The sequence below is a fragment of the Chinchilla lanigera genome, unplaced genomic scaffold (genome assembly GCF_000276665.1).
Source record: "Chinchilla lanigera isolate Chin_1 unplaced genomic scaffold, ChiLan1.0 scaffold00018, whole genome shotgun sequence".
In the NCBI taxonomy this organism is placed as follows: Eukaryota; Metazoa; Chordata; class Mammalia; order Rodentia; family Chinchillidae; genus Chinchilla; species Chinchilla lanigera.
This window is the reverse complement of record NW_004955419.1, coordinates 6,265,670-6,286,692: the sequence shown is the minus strand read 5'-3', so window position 1 is coordinate 6,286,692 and position 21,023 is coordinate 6,265,670. Positions and strand designations below refer to the sequence as shown.

The following is a 21,023-nucleotide window of genomic DNA, read 5'->3' as shown; positions in this document are numbered from 1 at the left end:
TCTTCCAGCCCTTCCTGTCTCCACACTGACTGTGTCCTGTCTGAGTGTGCAAAGTAGCTGGCCTGACTGAGGCCCAGGAGGAATAAGGCAGCAGGAGCTCAGGGGTCACGGGAAGGACAGTAGCCAACATTTACAGAATTCCTCACCACTGCCCTTTTGTTCACTTTTAAGTCTTCTTTTAAAGATAATTAAAACCACAAGCAATCAGTGTAAAGCAGAAGGTGAATCAGCTTCCACACTGTGGTGCCACCTTCAGCCCTCCCACGCCGTCAGAACCCAGAGGGACCCTTGGTCGGGTCTTTCTTTGCAGACTGTTTCCTGGGGCTTATGCGAAATCATTGTCTATGTGCTTGGGCCACATGGCCCAGTTTACTTTTCCTCCTGGACCTGTAGATGGGAAAGGCGATGCATTTGTACACCTTGCTTCCATGCACTCTAGCTCTTCAGCTGCAACCTTCAGCCCTACAGCTATGCCCTGGGGGTGGCTGTCTCCATAATTCTGTCCACAGTGGGGAGGGAAGCGAGTAAGGGTCAGCAAATGGTCTGGGTTTCGTGCAAACCCAGAAGCACTGGGCTGCCCAAGCCTGCTGAAGAGAGTGGGGAGGTAGCCTGGCTGTCTTGGTTTCTAGTGCAGACAGGACTTCCCAAGGGACCCTTGGGATTGAGTTATTTCTGTTTTGCTCACCTGTGCCCCAGCCCCGGGGGACATGGGCAGGAATCAGCTACAGTCTTTGCCTGCACTGGAGGAGCACCTAGCCTGGGTGTGCGGGAGATGCTTGCTGCCCTGGTGAGAATTGTCTGCCTTGGCTCTCACTAGGGTCTCTCCATTGTGCAGAAGGGAGGCCATGTCAGGATTTGGGGCCTAGCCCTATGAGTGTATTTAGGGGCTCAGGGACAGGCAGGCCCAGGGAGGAGTCTGCCCTGGGCTGAAGGAAGCCCCTAGGAGGAAGAGGGTTATAAACTGAGGTTTGCAGGAGCTCTCCCAAGCCTGCCTTCACCTGAGGGGCCCACAGGCCCTCCCTGTCTGTAGGAGAAAAGCTACAGGAGACGGAGCTCTGAAATCTCCAAGGTGTTCACCCTGTGCTGTTGTTTCCATGGACCAGTGTGGATTAAAACCCAGCTGGTGGAGCAGGAGCAGGCCCTCGGTGGGGGAGGTGCCTGGTGAAGACCTGTAGGCTTAGGTTGGACAGCTTTGTCTGGGTGGAACCCTGGCACAGGGTACTGTGGCCATGCCTGTCACTGGTGGGAGACCTTTGTCAACTCTAAAATGGGTGAGGGGACCTGTCCAGGGTTCTTCTGAAGGCCTGATAATCCCTTGCTTTGGGACTGGCGGAGCTGGGCCAGTGAGAAGGTGATGAGGATAAGGAGGAGAGACTGGGAACAATAAGAAGGTATATTTAGGGGTTTGCATTGTTCAAGACACTGTGCTTCATGCTCTATATCTTGCCACCACTGCCACCATCCTGTCCCCCCTGAACCTTGCAGCTGCCCCCAGGCTGATCTCCCTACTTCCACACCTCCCCCCTTCCAGTCCATTATGCACAGCGAGAGCAGTCTCTAAAGAGAACCTCTGGGGGCACCTGCTCACCTGTCCTGACTGTTCAGATACCCTGTGGTGAACCCAGCGCGGGTGTTCCTGGACAGACCCACCTTCCTGTCCCCACTGCCCACTGGTCCCTGTCTGCTGCTTCTCCAGTACTTCAGCCTGGTCTTTGTCCTTCTTATTTCTCTTCCTGGAACATTCCACCCGGATGTCTCTGGGACTTGCTTCCTTCCCGCATTCCTGTGTCAGTCCTAGCCACCCTCTCAGGCGGCCTCCTTCCCACATGGCCTTGGGCCTGGACTGAGCACTTGGGGTCACCTGGTCTTATTACACAATGTTTGTGTATTCTCTCACACTAGACTTGGAGCCTCATGAGAGTAGGACTTTTATGTCCTGCTCCCTCATGTGTCTCCAGTACCTAGAATAGGGGCTGACTCACGTTGGTGAATGAACACATAGACATATTTTACATAATCTGGTTACCCCATGAGGTTGGCACATTGCTTTATGCATTTTATAGGTGAGGAAATTAATTTCAGAGAGGTAGATTGACTAGCCTAAGGTCGGAGCTATAACAGGACAAAGTAGGCTTTGAACCTGGTGTCTTAGCCTGTGAAGCTGCCACCTTTCCGTAAGCTATCAGGCCTACCTTCTTGGATGGGTCAGAATGCAGCACGCGCCGCAACACCATCCAAGAGGTGGGTGGGGCTTCACCTTGCAAAGAGATAAAGGGTGGATAAAAATGAAATGAGAAAAGAAACCATGAGGTCTGAAGGGGCCAGAGAGCAGGTCAGGGGCCCAAGCAAGGGTCAAGACTGGGAGCCCCTGCAAAGTGATCCTTGAGAGTACCGGTGGGACCAGTGGCTCTGAGAGACCAGCTGCATGTCCTACCTCTGGGCTCCTTACGCCAGCTCTTCTTCCTGGTACACTTTGTTTCCTAGGGGAGCCAGGCTTGGCCTGGCTTACCCAGGTGGAGGAAAACATGGTGTGTGAGAGAGAGAGAGACAGAGAGACAGAGAGTCAGTCCAGTCTTGCTGTTTACGTTGCTGTCACGTCTTCTTAATCAGCCTATTTCTGGGAGCAATGACTTCATCTCCTGTGATTCTTGACACAGCCATTGTCCATGGAAAGATTGGGCCTGGCAGAGACCCTATTCCCCCAGTGAGCTGGGCTGAGAGAGCCAGTTGGCAACCCTGTGCTGACTTTCCTCGGAGGCTTGCAGTCATGTCTCCAGGAGACCACTCCCAAAGGTCACTCTTAGATCTGAACTCATTGATCCTGGAGCCCTGCAGCAAGTTCCAGCGTTGCCTACACATCCACTCTCAGTCTGTGCTATGGGCAGTGGAGTCATACCACGCTCTGCCCTCTGAGGCTTCTACTGCCTGGAAGGGACAGATGGGGCCACAGATGCCATATAGTGAGTGGGTAGATAGAGAAGGGACAGTGGGCTCCTCTGGGGCTGCAGCTCCTGGGAGTTGGTGACTGGGCCGCAGGACAAAGGTGAAGGCTCGTGGGCACTTTCCAGCGGAGAGGAGGGGACAGGCTTACCAGCAGGCCAAAGTGGTTGTGTGTCACTGGCTGCAGGAGTGGTGAGTTGGGCCTGGGGGTGGCATGGGTAGAGTGGAAGGTAGTGGGAAGGCAGAGAGTGTAGGCTTGACCCTCACAGTAGCTGCAGAGGATTTTGAGAGGAGAGAGTAGCTGATCAGATCAGGGTTTCAGAAAGCAGCTCTTGAGGCGTGTGGGAGGATGTTGGAGGAGCAGGAGGAGGGAGCTGGCAGTGGAAGATGGTGTTCCCCTTATCCTCAAAGGAAGTGGCCTCCTACCCCTGCCTCTCCCATGTATGGCATTCAGGTCACTCGGGATCGGGTACTGTGGCCAGCAGAGCTGATTGCCAGGAGCTGCCATTCCTTTATCTGACATGCTGGTGGGCTTGGGATGGAGGAGGTGGGGATTAAGGGTCTGTTAGTCATTTTGCTGCGATTGGGCAGCTCCAGCCGGCCTGGGACCCTCAACCCCAGAAAGCAGGGCTCCTACTCCAGGTTTAATTTAGAACTTCGGCCCAGAGCTAGGGAATAGGTTGGATGACTGCTGGCAGGTCCCGTGAGGGGCATTTGTGTCCTGCTCTTGGCCACTAACTTCATTTCCCTCTCCCAGTCCATGTCAGGAGATTTCCTGGGTCCCAGCTGGAGCAGAGCCACTGACAGGACAGTTTAGCCTTCTGAGATGCTCTGCCTGTGGTGAGTCCCAGCTCCACTGAGCCTTGGGCAGGTCACCTACCGTGTGTGAGTTTGTTTCCCTCTATCAAATGGGTGCAGTATTGTACTCTGCCCTGGCTAGTAGGGTGTGAAGCAGAGCACCTGTGCACAGAGGCGCTTGCTAAGGGCTGGGGCCAGGGTGCAGGTGAGTTATCTGTACTCTCTCTTCGACTTCCAAAAGCTGAGGTGGCAGTGGGGAGAGTGTTTGGAGAAGCTAGATGCATTCTAGTCTCCACCACATTAGTAATCTGGCCAAGGCACTCATCTCTCCAGTTCTCAATTTGGGGGTCAAGGAAGTAATGAGAGAAGGAACTAGGGCTCTGAGCTCACAGGGGCCAGGTATCTGCTACCAGTAGCAATTTTGTTTCCCTGTTCTTCAAAGCTGAGAGTCAGCTGCCCCGGCCTTTTGGGCAACCCTCCAGTAGAGAAATGCTTCGAACAAGCCCTGGGGAGGCCTAGGTTCCTGGCCGTTCTGCTCTCCTCGTGTACTTGAGCCACCACCCTCTCCCTTCACAGTTCACCACTTTGGTAAGAAAACCAGTGAGTTCAGCAAACATTTCTCAAGCATCTTTTTCCACCTGGGTCTGTGTGTACCCAGGGGATACAGGGATGGTAAAGGACTGCCCCACTCTGGGTGTGTGTGGCTGGGGGGATGAGCGTTGAATTGTTTTTAAAGATCTAAATGCAAAGGCAGGGTCTTGGGGTGTGAAGCTCAGGCTTCTAGTTTCCTGCTGTTCTACCTGCTTGTGAGACCTTGGGTAAATTAAAGGCCTCCCTGCCTCAGCTACTGGGAGAACAGGTTGAGATGCAATATCTGGCAGCCCTAGTCTGGCCAAGGAGCTCTAGAACCAGCCCTACAAACAACTTTAGGTGGGGTAGTTAGGGGCTCAAACATTTTAAAATCCCTTTGATTCAAATATTTATCAGTGTACAGTTTTACCTTGCTTCATGAAGAAAATAATTGTTAATGAAATGAATAGTATAAACAAGATTTGGAAAGGGTGGGCAGCCAGGGGAAAGCGGTTATTCAAACACACTTCAAAGAACACCCTTCTCTAGCATCTAAGCAGCACTATTTGCATATGTAATGATTGTACTAATTATAGGTGGCCTCATCTGTTAACAAGTCTGCCTGGTTGTGCTACTTTATTGTAATCACCCACTCGATTCTCTGGCATTCTTTTCACTAAAGATAACAACAACGGTAATAATAATGCCTGTCATGTTTTGACCCCTTGCTATGTGCCAGGCAGCCTATCAGGCACTTGGCAGTCATCATCTCATTTCATCTTCACAACAGCATTGTGCCCCAGAGATTCGTATCTCCTGTGTACAGAGGTTGCGACGGAGGTGCAGAGAGGTTAGGTAACTTCCAGAGCTCACACAGCGAAGAGCCCAGAGGGAAATACCAGCTCCCAAGCTCTTTTTGCTCCCTGCACTACTTTTTTTCTGCGGACACTTGACATATGTTCTCACCTTTATCTCCAAGCTTTCTTGTTCTCCTTTGGTCTTCTCAGAAACCCCTATTTTGCAGAAGAGGAAGCAGAGACCTGTGACAGGAAGGTGAGCCCAGGCCCTCAGCTTCTAGGGCAGAACCCGGCCTGGAATACTCTCCCTCCCTGCAGTCGGGTTGGGGGCAGCAGCCCCTCCATGCTCTTCCCTGAGATCTTGAAAGAAGCCATCTGGAGAGGGAGGAGAGGTCACCTCTCCTGCTGAAACAGGGCTAGGCCTAGCCCTTCAGCCAAAGAAAATAATAAGGCAATAAACAGGTGGGCGGATACTAGCACGTCATAAATCAATTTACATATGATGTTATTACATTGGAGGTTCCTCATGGTGGCTGGTGGCCAGATGTAGCCCCTAGATAGATTTCATTTGGTCTGACCAGATGCAAAGGTTTTATTGTTTTGCTTGTTCTGAATTGTTTCCCAGTATTTAAATATCCCTGAAACATTCATTGTAGGTAAAGCCTAGATTATTGGGTTCTCTTAAGGCTTGGCAGCTTTTGGCCTGTACTTTTGTCGGATGTCCGATTCACCCAAACTTCTTCCTCTGAATGCTTTTCTTAACTGCTTCCAGCCCCTCTGGGAACAGCTGGGCCGAAGTGCTGTAGTGTTCCCATTCCACAGATAAGGAGCCAGGGCCCAGAGCGGACCTTCTCCTACAGGGCCACTCCATGCAGCTGCTGTTGAGGCCAAGACTTAAACTTCCATTTGTACCGCGCATTCTGTGTGGCTCTCGCTCTTCTTCGCTGCCCTTTGCTGCCCTGACCGTGTCACACCCCCCTGTGGCCAGCAAGGAAGGAAAGGAACCTTTCATGGGCGTAATGACTCAAAAATAACCAACAGTGAGCCCGGGGAACTGTTCCTATCTCCCCCTCTCCATTTCCACCCCTCCAGAGGCCAGAGGGGACATGGGAAACCTATTCATTTAAACTCAATTATTTTCTTGAAGACAGAACGGAACTGAATTGGGTCAGTGGCTATATTTGCTGTGCTCAGCTGTTTCCTCTGCAACACTAGCACCCACCGGGTCTGTTGCTGGGCTCTGTGCCACCAGGCTCACCAATTATAGCTCCATATTGGTGACCATTCTTTAGCAAGCCTGGATCATGAAGAGGAGCTGTGAGTGAAACCTGTCACCCTCCTCTCGTCACTCAACAGGCTGCAGGAACTGCCCTCTGGGCTAGCGAGGGTCAGACTCCAGAACCATGTGACCACCACCTCCAGGACCCCAGCTTTAGGTACGAGGCACTTAATGCCCAACACCTGCCTGCAGGGACAGTTTTTCTACCAGCAGTTTCAGGAAACTGAGGCCCAGAAATTCAGTGCCTGCTGGAGAGGCGTGCCTGAGTCACACACCAGGTCCTACTAGCTGTGTGGTGTGGAGCAAAGAACTTGACCATTCTGCACATCTGGAAAGGAGGCGTAATTTGACACACCTCAGGGCTGGGCCACCCTGATGTAAACAGGATGCCTTGTGCCAGCAGCCAGCCCAGGGCTAACCCCTGGCAGTGAGAAGTGCAGGGTGTGCCAGACACAGAGCATGGTGGGAATGTGGGTCGCAGAAAAACAGTGGGCTAGGGCAACCTCCTTTCCATGAAATCTTTCCTAAGTCTCTGCTCCCAGACTGTTCCTATAGTTGTTACAGGCCTCCTGCTGGGCCAGGCCCCCCACTGGGCCCTCAAGTCACTTCTGCTGAGCCCACAACCTGTTGCATATATTTCTGTTTGGCCCTGATGTTTGTGTGCCTTCCCCTCTCTACTAAACTGCCAGCTTCCTGAGGGCACAGACCACATGTCTCATCCACTCGTTTAGATGCTGGTGTCATTCTCTTCTTAACTCTGTGCCCCTGGACTGGTTGTCTGCCCCTGTAGGGCTATTTTCTCATCTGTAAGTAGGGGCAGTGGTTCCTCCTGACATCAGTGGCAGGTAGGTCATCGCAGCACTGTGCAAGATACCTACAAGGGACAGAGTTGGGAAACACTGGGAGGAAATCAGACCAAAGGACACCTCCCCCTCCTCCTGAGGCAGAAGTGTCTGGAGAGAGGGGTTATTGCACAATTACTCTCTGGCGACCTATAGCCACAGGGATGGACTAATGGCCTTCCCTCTGTGGTCCTGCTGCAGAGGGCTGGTCTTTCCCCAGGATGGACTCACTCCTCTAGCCTCAGTGACCTCTAGTGGCCAGGGGTGAGGCTGGGGCAGTTTGGGACTTTACTCGCACCTGCTGACCTCCAGACACCCATGCACCAGTGCTGGCATTAGAACTTTTTTGGCATTCATGGGACCTGGGGGTGGAAGAAGATGCCCCCACAATACTCCCATAATCTTGTCACCAGTCCCAAAGTTGGAGACAGTTTGGGGAAGTCCCAAAGAAGGGACAGTTTGGGGAAGTTTGAATTTTATGACCTTTTAAGAAGCATGTGTATGAACTCTGGCATCAGGCCTGGTGTAGACATGGTATGATGGTAGGCTCCAGGTGGTGGAGTGGGGACAGAACTTGGGGGCTGGGGAGCAGGTGGCCTAGTTAGGGACACAGGAGGGAGGCTCTGATAGGGACCCAGTGAGTGGCACCATGTCTCCAGTGGGCAGAGCACAGGGGTGAGGGGGACCAAGTATAGGTTGACCATTGTGTGGTACATGGTAGGGGCCAGCCATCACAGGCTCATGGACTGCAGCCAACTCCTCTCCCTTGTGTCTTGATGACATTCAGGACCTGGCATGCTGTGCAGGTGTTGGCCTGCACTTGACCCTGTGACAACCAAAAGAGAGAAATGCTGACCATGTCTCATTGCTTCTTTGAGTAAATTACTCTGTATTTTTCAGAGGAGGTCTCACATGGGTGGGAATTTCCTCCTACTAAATGCTTTGATGGAAACGTTACATTTTGGGAGCCAATATGTGTCAGTATCACAGTGGGAGAAAGGTTCTAGGCTTTTCTGCCAGCTGAAATCATCACAAAACACTAGTTGGGGGCCTGGCAGGTTGGGGTGATGCCACTGGGCTAGTGGTGGGGTAGAGGTAGCTACCTAGTGGCCTAATGGGAGGATCAGGGGATTAGTGAGTGGGTGGAGAAGAAAACAGAAGTTGAGGACGGGGGATTTTCTTTTCTTTTTCTTTTTTTGGTCTTGTTGAGACAGGGTCTCGCTATGCAGTTCAGGCAGACCTTGAGCTCACTTTGTAGCCCGGGCTGGCCTCCAACTCCCAATGATCCTCCTGCCTCAGCTTCCCGAGTGCTGGGATTATAGGTGTGAGCCACCACCCCTGGTGAGGACCAGAGATTGACGGTGTATATTAACCACCCACACACCTCACAAAGGGAGCTCCCAGGGTAGGAACAGAGAACAGTGGCTCAGGAATGGTGAACACGGGCTGCTTGGACTAGAAAGGCAGGCTGGGGTCAGATTGTTGGGGAATTGGAATCCCACTTCCTTCCATAACTAGCTGTGTGACTTTGGGCAGCCTTCCTACCCTCTCTGTGCTTTGGCTTCATTTTGAATCAGAGATAGTGTGCCTACACAAACCTATGGTTCTTGGAGGTTTAAAGGAGATAATGTATGTAAAATACCTCACACTGGGCCTGGCACAAAGCAGGTGCCAGGGCACAGTTGTTGGTGATGAGAAAGCCACACACACAGGGATGTGTGTGCTCACATAAATTAACTGTTGAAGAGCACTGAAACTACTTTCTAGAGCTGTCTTCAATCCAGTACCAGGTTTGTGCCCCAATTTTAGCTAAGTATAGCAGGGACATCTTAGAAGCCCTTGGTCTTAAACAGCCAGGTCCTGGGCCTGCTTCTCTGCAGCCATCTGTCTCTGATCCTTGTCCCCGCTCAGCCTGCAGACTCAACCTGAGGCAGCCGGTGGGTTAGAGCAGTGCATCCTCCAGAAGGGGCCTCTGTCTTCTCAGCCTCCAGAAAACAGAGAACCGGGGTCACTGGAAAAGTCTCACCTCCCAGGGTGTGAGCACATCTCTGTCCACAGGGATGTACAAGTGTGCCTGGTAGTGTACCCTGACAGTATTGGGGCCACCCTTGTCTTCCCAGGAAAGCAAAACTCTTCAAGGGGAAGCTTCCAGAGTCCCCCAGGCGCCTCACCTGGTTGGTAAGGACATTTGCAGACCTGAAAGAAGATCAGACATCAGAGCCCTGAGCTCTGGGGAGTTGACTGACTGCAGGCCCTCAGGCCCTGAGGAGCTAGAGATGAATAGACCCCAAGGAGAGTTCTACAAGGCAGATAGCGATATCCAGGCCACAAACTCAAGAAGAGGGACAGAAACGCATCCCTCCGCTTGGGGACGCCGACAGAGGTTATTCTCAGATGGGAGCACTGAGCTGGCCCCTGAAAGGTAAATGAAAATGAGAAACAGGAACAGGGGAGGAATCCAGAGGACCCAAGAGTATGGCAGTGAGAAAGGGCAAGGAGTGCTTCTGGGGGGGTAGGAAAGGAGGAGGGCCTTGTGGCTGGCTGGCCCTGGTACAGAGGTGAGGAGTGTGCAGGATAGACCGGACGTGCTGATCGGCGGCCTATGTGTGGGCCGCTAGGGTTGGTGTGGAGGGTGCCAGAATCAGGGCAGCTTCTGAAATTCTCCCAGTTACAGGTGGCCAAGGATGGTCACTCTTGTGCTCCATACTTTTATGTAGCATTAAGATGACTCTGAAAGACTCCTGCAGATCTCTGGCTGGGGCTGGAAGAGGATGGAGGCAGTAACATACTCAAGGTCAGACAACCGGTGCGTGTGGATTCCCAGTCTGGGATGGACATCCTCTGATCCTTTCCTGTGACAGCTGTCATGTAGAGATGGCCTGTCATAGGGCTTTGCTTCGTTGTAAGATATTAAAACTATAGACCCACTTGTAGGAGAAAGCTTCCTCCCTGCAGGGAATCTAAGAAGACTTCCAAGAGGAGGAATATTTGAGTTGGAAAAGAAGACAAGGATGAGTGAGTACTAGATGCACTGTTGTGTGGGAAACAAGATGGGTCATCTTGTGTAAGTGACTTAGCTTCTGTGGAGTTGACTTCCTGTGTGAAGAAATCACAAAATCTGCCATGTCTCTTTGTTACCATGATCATGGGATCCGTGGGAGAAAGACTGACTTGGAGTTTACAACCTGCAGGTGGTGTCCAAAGATGGGCTTTGCTTTCTTTTTCCTTGTTGCTTTGGCTGCTCTGGAGCCAAATGGACTTCTCTGGCCCTAGCACTTCTCTGACTATGTCCTCACCTCTCTCCTGCTAGGAAATACTGTCAAGCTGTTGGATACACTGAGATGAAAGCTGGGAGGGTAGCTCTGTCCGAGAAAGGTGACCACTACTAAGTGCACCTCTGGTTAGCAGTCTGTAGACCAGAGGGGGCGCCAGGAAGGCCTCTGGGCTTTGTGGGTGGCAGGTAAAGATATGGACAGATGGGACAGTGTTGGGCCACTTGTGGTCAGGATCACCTGTGCCAAAACACAGCCCAGCCAGGAATCTGGGACCCCGCAGGGGATGGAGTGAAGTCAGGGATCCTCTAGGTTGGAGCTTGCTGCTAGGGCTATAATAAAATCTCTTCTCCAGTTGAGCAGTTACCACAGTTACCTGCCTGCGTGATGCAGTAGATGCCTGATACAGTCTCGTGTTTACAGGTATGTGCTGTAGCTGCCAGAGGCTGAGCTGGGGCCTGTGATGCCTCAGTTAGGCTAGGAAGTAGGCAGGTCCCTTAGGCAGGGGCTCTCCTCCGCCATCTTTCTATCCGTATTTCCTTGGAGGGACAGGGTTCCGTAAGCGGAGGCATAGCCGGCTGTGTAGCAGTACCCTGAAAGTCTCCAGGTGCTGGCCTCAGGGAATGGGGTTTGATTAGCCCCTCTGTGGTGGCTCTAAGGAAAGGTCTGATCTTTGTAGATGGTGGAAGCTAAGTGGAAACTGATGCTGTGACTTGTCTGGTAGGCTGGGACAGGGTGACCCAGGCAAAAATGTCTGGGTGGCAGGGTGTACCCTTCCCAGAAGGATCTGTGTTTCAGTGAGAGCTGTGTGATGAGTACGACTCTCCCGGTGGCATTTGGGCCCAGGGCTCTGTCTGCCCTCAGGCGTTCAGGCAGCTCGCTTCCTCCCTCCCTGTGCTTCACTCTCCCCTTGTGCTCTGTGGGCCCAGCCTGGAGCTTACTACAGAAGTTTCCTGGAGTGGACACCTAAACCCAGGACTGCTGCCTAGATTCAGTGGCCTTCCCAGCCAGTGGACCTCTTGACTAGCCCCAAGCCAAGAGCCCTACCTCCCTTTCTGCCTTCTGCCCTGTAACAGTGATAAGCAACCATGGTGCCCTTGTCTGGACTTGAGCTTGTGTTGCTTTTTAAAATGCTTGAACCAGGCATGGTGGCACACACCTATAATCCCAGCACTCAGGTAGCTATGACAGGAAGATTGCCATGAGTTCAAGGCCAACATGAATACATAGCCAAACCCTGTCAAATGAATGAATGAATGAATGAATAAATAAATAAATAAAAATGTTTGAGTGGAAATGCGGGTGAGGGACAGTGTTTGCCGTCCTGGGTCTTCAGGCCTTTGGTTGGTTGCAGCCCAGCCCTGCCTGAGGGCTGTCCTGGAAGTAGGGAAGGTTGCTGGACCTAGAGCCCCATTCTTGCCCTGGAGCACAGCGGCAGAAAGTGGTTGCAGCTGGAGGCAGCTGCTTTGGGAATGTCAACCCACCGCAGGGCTTGGGAAGGGAAGGGCCTGCTAGACTGCTGCTGCCTGGTGGGCGGGGGCCGAGCCGACTGTAAAGACCTGGGAGAGTTGGGGGCGTGGTGCTGGCTGATGGGAGTCTGGAATGCTGGGGAGTGGCGGGAGTGGCGCAGGGGGCAGAGGTTACTTTGCCACACCCCCAAGCCCTTGGCTCCCGGGCTCCTTCTGGCTGGCCTATCTCAGAGCAGACAGAGAAATCTATTCATTCCGCACAGTGTGGAGTGCCTGGCTCAAGGTGTATTGGGCTTACCAGTGAGCAGGTAAGGTCCTCGTGGTGGGGAAAAGAGGAGAAACAAACATGGTGACCTCAGAACGGTGCTATGAAGAAAATGAAGCAGGTGATAACGCTGATGGGGGTGGGCGTTGTCCCCTCAGCGAGGCTAGTTTGGGAAGGGCTCTCCCACCACAGGATTTTGATCTGAGAAAAGAATGAGAGGAAACCAGCTTTGACACCAGAGCCAGGACCAACCCAGGGAATGGCAAGTGCAGGGGCCCAGAGGACAGCACCTGACTTGGGCGGAGCCAGCACTCCAGGGGAGGTGCCTGGAAGGGACTTCTGGGCGGAGCCTTCTCCCAGTGGAGCTCTGTTCTGTGCTTGCACCCTGCCAGAGGCCCTGGGAAGGAGAGGCCTGTGGCTAGAAACCGTTGTTTGCTTTCAAGAGTCCTGAACTTCTTGGACCTGGAGGTTGTGCCTTGTGGTTACCTGCGTTGAAGACTGTAATTTTCCACTTGTTCCCTGGAGAACCCGGAAATCTCCAGATGTTGTCACCATTGTTTTTTTAAGTCAGTTTTGAAATTTCAACTTGGCGGACACGGACTCAGCGTGTGCTTTGCTGTTCAGGGAAGCCCTCCTAGGCTCACCTGTTAGATGACAGCCCTGGCTGCAAGGCCCACTCCCCTGGCCAGGAGAACCACCAGGGGCTGCAGCACCCTCGGAAATGGGCCTCTGTGGCCTCGGACTCCTCAGTGACAATTTTGGCAAGATCCTGGGCCGGGGCGGAGGGACTGCTGTGTGGAGACCTGGCCGTCCATGGAAGCCTGACCTGGTTCATGGGCCTCGGGTGCCTGCACCCCCAGAATCCCCGCCACCAAGGTCTGTGCATCGCTATGCAAGAGGGAGAGAGGGAGGAGGGGAGGCAGAGGAAACTTCTTTCCGCCACTAGGTCTCCAATGAGGTGTGGGGCTGCCCAGGCCTCTGATGGGAGTTGAGGCTGGAGGGTGAGGGGCTCTTTCTCCATAGACGCTTGGTTCTAGGACCCAACCCAGCCAACCAATGGTGGCTAGATGGTTCTAGCCACCATCAGTAACCCACGGTCCTCCGCAGACCCCCCTCTGCCTTTAGGGCTTTGGAGGAAGAGTGCAGGAGGTGGGACTGGGCTTGCTGGACTAACTCCTCCCTTTCCTCAGGAGTCAAAGCTTGTGGAGGCGTAGGGAGCTGGAGAGCTGGAGTGCTGGAGTGGAGGAATGAGGAGCAGCCATAGACTTAGAGCATGGCACAGGGGAGTCAAAGCTGGCAAGGCTGGGGGACCTGGAAGGTGGCACGGGGCAGGTTGGCCACTGATCTTTGCCCAAGGGACTGGGTGGGAAAGGTGGACTCAGGAGGGTGGTCTGACTCCCCGGGCTGCTGAGCTAACGAGTGCTCTCTGGGCGCCCTTGGCCTGAGCATGCCCAGCACAGGTGAGGCCTGGCGAAGCTCCGGTGTCCTCAGGTTCTCCAGCCCCTGCCTCTCTCAGACAGATCTAATAACCTGAGTCTGCCTCTTGCAGTTCGTATTGCAGGAGACTTTACTCACAAAACTTTTATTGATCCAGACACTAATAAAAAGTAAGGGGTTTTAGAGCAGAGTTTTTTCCTCCCCTGATAGATCAGTGAACATCAAAGCCCTAAACAAGTTTGGGAGTGTGGTGTTGGCTTTGGTCAGACCTTGCCTGTTCAGGAAGGCTTCCCTGACTGCTCAGGCCTATAACACCTGTTCTCCAGGGCCTATGTGCCTCTGTTTGGTCCCAGAAAGACTGAGGCTACCAGGCTGAGGCATTTCATAAATCAGCCTTCTTACCAGATGCAGGTGGTAGAAGGCAGTGAAGGCCTGGCCCTCGATGGCTTGTGTCTTTCTTGGTTTTGGTTTCTTGGCTGCCCTGGTCCTTGTTTGAGAATATTCATTTCATAGATACTGAGCTCATGCCATGCCAGACCCTCCTTCAGTATACAAATGATGTTACTCTTGGCCATGCAGAACTTACCTTGTGGTGGGAGAGAAAGATAAAAGTAAGCAGAGAGACAAAGTAAGTGTAAATTGGGTGAAGTTCCCCTACTGAAATGTAAGCCAGGGACCTTAGTTAGCTTTGTTCAGTGCCTATATTCCCAGCGCCTAAAATAGGGCCTGGCGCATAGTTTGCACTCAGTAAATATTTGCTGGCTGAATGAGCAAGATGCTATGAAGGAAATAAGCCAAGTGTTTCACTGGGGAATAATGGAGGCAGGGCAGGACCTGTTGTGGACAAAGCAGTCGGGGAAGGATGAGGTCCTGAAGATGCTGGGAGCTGTCTATCCTGAGAGTGGGCCCACCACAAACTCCTGAGTCCCAGGGGCAGCAAAGTAGAGATTTGAGGGGCGAATGTTCCTGGATGAGGTTAGTGGGTGTGCGGGCCAGTCCTGCCAACTCTTTCCGCTGAGGAGTTTGGAGCTGTTCAGAGCGCTCTTAAGGGAGCCATTGAAAGGGTTTTAAACCAATGCATATCTAAAGGACCCTTCTAACTCCCAGGGAGAAAGATCAGGAAGCCATTGCTGGGAGGCTACCTGCTCTGTGGGCCGCTGGGGTGGGGGTGGGGTGTCCCCACAGGAGTCACAGTAGGATATGCTCAGTTGATCCTGAAGGCTAGTGAAGGGAGGGTTCTTGACTTGTGACTCCTGGCTTTGCTTTTGAGAGGCTCTGATTGGAGCATTTCAGGTTTGAGGTTTTGTGAGGCATCTAAGAGGAGATGTCAGGCCTGTCTATAGATAAACACATGGAGCTGGGAGGAGGGGAGGACTGAAGAAAGGAATTTACGTTGGGAGCACATGGAGGTATTTAAACCATGGGAGCAGATGAGATCACCAAAGGAAAGTGGTGCCTCCCAAATCACTGCCCTGAGGAATCCCAACACCTGTAGGAAGGAGGAGAGATAGCAGGCCTGTGAGGAGCCAGGATGCAAGGGCCCGGGTTTCCAGGAAGGAGCCAGCTGTGGATGGCTGGCGCTGGCATGTAAAGACCTTTGGTGACTTGGAGAACCAGTGCGGTCAGAACAAACAAGTGTGTGAGAGTAGGTGAGGAGGCGGCGGCCTGAGGAGGTGAGGGCTCCTGTCAGCCAGCTTGGGTTTACCGTGGATTACTCAGTGAATCCTGGCTAACATGGAGCCTGCACCAGTTTCTCTCCAGGGTCTCCAGAGGTGCTGCCACACCTGCCCATGTATGTCGCGCTTTTCTGACTCGTGCTGAGTCTCCTGACCCTGCCTTGCCCCTTCCATTCCTTTTCCTTGTCCCAGTCTCTTGCTGGGCATGAGGTCACTAAACCAGAGGTTATTAAACCTAGAGCAGCACTGGCTCCAAGGATCTTCTCAAGAGCAGAGGTAGACTTAGAATGGCCCTGCTCTGGAAAGCTTCTTCGTGGGTTTGGCTTAAACAGGAGTTTGAGGTTTTTATAGATATTTTGGTGACCAGGATACCTCCCCAAGGCTTTGCTAGCTCGGGGGAGAGTTTAGAATGTGTTTGGTTCGTAGCAAAGGGTTGGAAATAGCCTAATGTCTGGCGGGTTATCACTGAATGAGGGATACCCAGGTATTTCAGTCTTCTGGGTTCCTAGTTGCTTTGTTAGCCACTTTTTTTTTTTTTTTTTGGCATCTGGGTAACCAGTGCTTTAACATGCATTTTTGTGGAGGCTGATATATTACTTCATTTTATACATGAGAAAACAGAGACTCAGGAAAGTGAAAAGATTTTCTTAGCATCCTGCCCTTGAGGAGTAACAAAATGAGAATTTCAATTGGGCTGTGCAGAACCCCCAGACCAGGCCTCCCCTTACTGATTAACCCCATGGGTGAGCAGTGGTAGATGGAAGGCACCCAGGTCACCCACTGAATGTCAGGAGTTGCAGCCATGTGCTCTGCCAGGACTACTGGCATTGCTCCTGCCCCGACCACCTGTTTCCACTGGTGCTTGACACCCCTTCCCCAGGTACACATCAGATACGTCGGGCTCCAGGAAGAAAGAATGAGACCAGCCTTGGCTTGGTCAGGCTTGTGGCAGAAGGAGCCCCCAGCTTTGGGAGGTTGTTGGTGCAGCAGCTGTGGGTGGCTTATGTGGCTGATAACACACTTCCCTTGAGCAAAGCCAGCTGAGCTGAGTGCCATGGAAGACACCTGAGGAGTGGGGAGGCGCGACCTAAAGAGGGTCAGGGTCAGGGCTCCTGGAGAGATGAAGCCTTGCACTGCTTTCTCCTTGGCAGCTCACGGGGCTCTGGGCCCTCCTGCCTCTGCCCCACTCCTGCTCAGCAGACTTAGCTGGCTTTACAGCCGGGGCAAGCTGTAGCTTCAGAGGATCTGGCCACAGCCCAGCCTTTCTCAGGCTTTCCTGTCTTCGGGGCAAGAGTGGATTTCAGAAGGTAGTCTGAAATACTGCCTGGGAGTCATTGAGGGTCCTTTTCCAGAAAGAAAAGTGACTTGCACAGAGTCACTGCCTTGCTAGGTAGTTTCCTGTTTCGTACCTCCCGAGCATCCGGGGTCAGCCTAGCTGGAAGCTGGCCTGAGTGCCCACTCTGAGCCAGGCTGTGTTTTGCACCCTCCTAGCAACCTATCAGAAGAGTACTATCAAGTCACCCATTTGACACAGGAGGAGACTGAGGGAGGCCCAGGGAGGTGCTTTGACTTTTCTAAGACGACACAGGTGCCAAGTGGCACAGTCCAGATTTGAACACTGACCATCTATAGAGCCCCTGTTCTTAGCCACTAGTCCTAGATCCTCATTGGATGTCAAGGGCACATGGAAACACAGTGAGAATACTAAATCCTTGACTGGCCTGGCACTGCAGGATTGGACCTAAGGCTTCCACCTGGCCTTGGCAGTTCTGATGGAGGTACCACACCCACTGTGGACCCAGCCAGTCCAACCAGACCCATCTCAGCAGGCTTTTCAGTCCAGGTACTAAGACCAGACAAGCCAAGTCTCCTCCCTCTCCCTGTCCCCTTCCACTCCTGTTTTGACAGCTGGGCAGGCAGGTAGAGGGGCATTGAGCAGGAGCTTCAAGGCCCTGGGAGAACCCCATTCCCATGGCTCTGCACCCGCCATTCCTGTGGACAGGCCTGGTTTACCTGAGCCTTGGGTCCAAAGGACAGTTGCTCAACTTTGCCTTGTTTCCTCTCACCTGCAGCACCTGTTAGGGAGGGACTGAGGACCTGGTGTACAGTGCCCACACTATGCGCAGCAGCCAGACCTGCTTCCCCTCCCTCTTAGCCTCCCTCCCTCCTGACTCCTTCCTCCTCCTCGGCCACCACCTTCTCCATCTGTGTCTCCCTTTATGTTGTGCTAGAATTCGTGTTTCTCAGTCTTCTTATCTGGAGATGGAGGGAGTGACAGTCCAGACCTCACAGCCCCAGAAGCCCTATGATTAGCGTCTCTGACAAGTGATGCCCCTTTCTCACTGCCGTCTTTTGTCCTAGGAGGGAAGGACACTGGAGGCTGTGCAGCAGGTGGGTGTTGGGACGCAGAGTCGGGCTCTGGCTGGCCTCCCGTGGGTGGTGTCCCAGCTGCACTGCTGACCTGGGCCTTCCTGTGTGGAAGTTGGGCTGGTGCACTGCCTGCCATGGAAGTTGTAAGGAATAAAGGAGGCAGTGCTGTGAAGTTCTAAGTGCTGTGGCTGGCCATTCAAAGATGGCCGCCATCCCTATGCCTTTTCTTGAGAGTGAGGCCCATTGCTTTTGTTTTTGACTTATTTGGGACTTTCGAGTGAAATTTGGATTTTTACTGTTACTCATTTAGCTTACAGAGTCTCTTAGAAGCCTAAGACTTCTAATCTGGTAGTGACCTTTATCATTTTTCTTTCTTTCTTTCTCACTTCCTGTATAGAAAAAAGGATCTGTACCTTTAAGTTCCCAACAAAACCAAGTGGGACACTGGCCCTTTAAAGACACATTACAGAGAGTTGGAGCATGGCCTTTGTTTAACTAGCCATGATTAGTCCCAGCGGACAGGGCTGGAGTGGTGTGTCTCGGGCCAGAGCGGGCTTGGACTGGCTGGGGCTGGCCTGGCCACTCGGTGTTCCTGGCCTGGGGAGCCTGGTGGCTGTGGTGAGGGATGGTGAGTGGCCTGAGCGGAGGTCGAGATGAGGAGGGAGGCTGGGTGGGAGTCGGGCCGCTGAGCAGCCTCTTGGGCCCAGGAAGACCTGTATGAGCTGCACAGAGCAGCGTGAGACAGAATGGTTGTCACAGGTGTCCTGTGTGAGGAGAAACTGCGGAGTTGCCCAGCAATGGCGCCTGCTCCTCCGCCCCGACATCCACTGCCTGCCCAGAATGTGGAAGCAGTTAGGATAGGCCTGCCCCACGCAGCCACCAGGATTGTTTCAAATGAGCAGGGCCGGGCGGGGCCCTAGGAACGCTGCAGTGGGAATGCAGGAATGCCAGGAACTGCTGTTTTCTGAGCTGAGGAGCTTGGCCTTTGCTCTGAGCGCTTAGGCCTGGGCTGGGCTGGATGGAGCTGCACTGGGGTTTTAGGGCACTGTCATTTCCGCTGTGGCCCCGCAGGGGGACTGTCTCATCTTCTTTCTTTCTGCACCTGTTCCCTGACCCATCAGCCCATTGAGTGGGGTGGAGATGGGCAGAAGAGGGAGAAAGTTGTGTCGGGGCCTGGAGTACATTTGGGCTCCATCTTAACCATTTGGAACAGCTGTCAGAAGCCAGGTCACTTTGGGACCAAAGCCAGGTCAGAAGCCAGGTCACTTTCCGGCCAGAAGCCAGATGCCCACCGTGTGAGTCTTTACTGGGTCCACATCCCGTTTCTGGAGAAGCCAGAGGAGGGGCTTGTCTTAGCCAGGACTCAGGGCCTGTTGGTCCCACTCTTTCTCACTCACTGCCATGCCAGATGGGTAAGGCTGCCCACCAGCTTGATGCCCTTCGCACCATTCGGCAGACAGAGTCACTAGGGGTGACAAAGGCAGGACTCGACTCAGTGCAGTTCTGGTGAAAATGAGGTGTCATTTGTCACAGGTGCCTCGTGAAAATTGGTACATTTGCTGATGTGATTTCTGTAATTTTGGTGAAAACCTGCGGCATCAGTGGGCAGTGAGAAGAGTTTGGAGTTGGAGGCCAGGTGTCAGGCCTTCTGCCTCGCCCTGTGCCCGTGAACGTGAGGCTGAGCACCTGCCTGCCTCCTCAGAGTGGCACTTCCTTGTAGGGGGCTGAGGCATTTGTCACTTGTGCTGGGGAGGCTCATAGAGGTGGTGGCCTTCGAGCCAGGCACAGACAGAGAAGGAGGCTTTAACTGATAGGAGTGTCTTGCCTTGAGCGAAAGTGAGCCGCCCCCTGTGACCGGCACTAGGTGCCCTGAGTAGGGCTGGAATGACGGGCTTGGGTCATATCTAGGAAGCTGTACTTTTGAGTGCATAACTCAAAATGATCAGCTGGAATCCCTTGGGCCAGATGGCTAGTGACAGTGCTGGCTGATCTGGAGTCAGCCTCTGTGGACTGTGAGAAGCAAGAGGGGACTCTGAACACTGCATACTTTCTGCCTTTGGGGAAGCCCCTCGAGGTCTGTGGCCTCAGTTGCCTTAACTGTAGCGTAGCTGCATAAGAATGAGACGTGTGCAGGCTGCAAAATGTGGAGCCAGTGCCTGGCATGTGCACTTCCTCGAGTGTGGGCCAGCATCCATGTGCGGTGGGTACATAAGTACTTGAGAGTCCCCTTGGTTTTCTTTGACATGATCTGTCTGAGTTTCTGACCTTGGCAGTGGTCTAGGAGCCTGTGGCCTGTCAGCAGCCACCCTGTCTTCCTGTTCTGATGCTGTTGAACACTCGGTTACAGTCTGAGAAGCAGTGGCTTTGTTGGCTGCTGGAACTCTCATTCCCCAGCTTTGAGAGCAACATGGATCTGGGGGTTCCCAGGCCCAAAGCCCCAGCCTCAATGCTGGAGCTGAGATACTGTGTACTGGGCAGCGGAGGAGCCTCACCCAGGAGGGAGTGGGGCCTTAGCATAAGGACTTCAGCTGGCTCTGCAGTGGGACAGCCCGTTTGACAGATGTGAGAGCCAAGGTGAGAAGAAAGGAGGCCCATGCACCTTTGGCTCAGTGCTCTTTCCCTTTCATGGCTTTGCCTCTTCTCTCTGCTTGAGCTCAGGCTGCTGACAAGGAGGGGACCCTGTCTGGCCGCAAAGCCCCTTATCTCAAATGTGGTTAGATGAAGAGGGACCAACCTGAGGATGAACACTGGGAATGGAGTCTTAGGTGTCAGTACTTAGTCCCAAATGCATCCCTCCTTAATTGGGGGTCTTTGAGGTGCCTGCCCAAAATGGCCTGCACTGTTACACCTGCTAAGTTAGGGGTAGAGCAGGTGAGGTTGCCTGGGGTCCCTTGGCAGAGAAGCTGCTTGAGAGATGAGCTGTGGGCCACAGGCAGGCAGGATCTGCTGACCAGGTAGAGTGAGAAGGCCATCGTGGAAATGTCAGCAGGCCAGGAAGCCAGGAGCACCAGAGAGGCGCTGGGTGAGTAGACAGAATATCCAGGACAAGAGGCTCAGCGCCACCTCAGCAGGGTGTAGAGCCCCTGATCATAGGGGCCCTGGATGGAGACCTCAGTGCATGTCAGGTGACCCCTACAACGGCAGTGGGGCTGAAGGTGGTGTCTTCCCTGTTTTACGGCTGAGAAAACTGAGACATGGGTTAATGATTTGACCAAAGTTACAGAACTTTTTGAAACTGTATTTCACTTTGAAACAGGATTCACTAAGTTGCCCAGGCTGGCCTTGAACTTTTTTTTTTTTTTTTTTTT

At 53.1% G+C, this 21,023-nt stretch overlaps 1 protein-coding gene across 9 annotated transcripts in view; it reads left to right on the top strand.

Annotated features, from left to right (window-relative positions):
* Positions 1 to 21,023, top strand: part of Dab2ip (DAB2 interacting protein) — a 187,183-nt gene that overhangs the window by 129,927 nt on the left and 36,233 nt on the right. The window contains exon 1 of one of the 9 annotated variants that reach the window (XM_013513228.1): positions 12,209 to 12,275. The exons of 6 other annotated variants lie outside the window; for them this stretch is intronic. Coding sequence is in view for 1 of the 3 variants with exons in the window: in XM_005382549.2 (XP_005382606.1) it covers positions 12,954 to 13,108 (155 nt within the window). In the remaining 2 variants the exon portion in view is untranslated. Of the gene's footprint in view, positions 1 to 12,208; positions 12,276 to 12,365; positions 13,109 to 18,224; positions 18,344 to 21,023 lie in introns of those variants that run through there. 2 more of the 9 variants (XM_005382549.2, XM_005382553.2) reach the window with 2 other exon arrangements.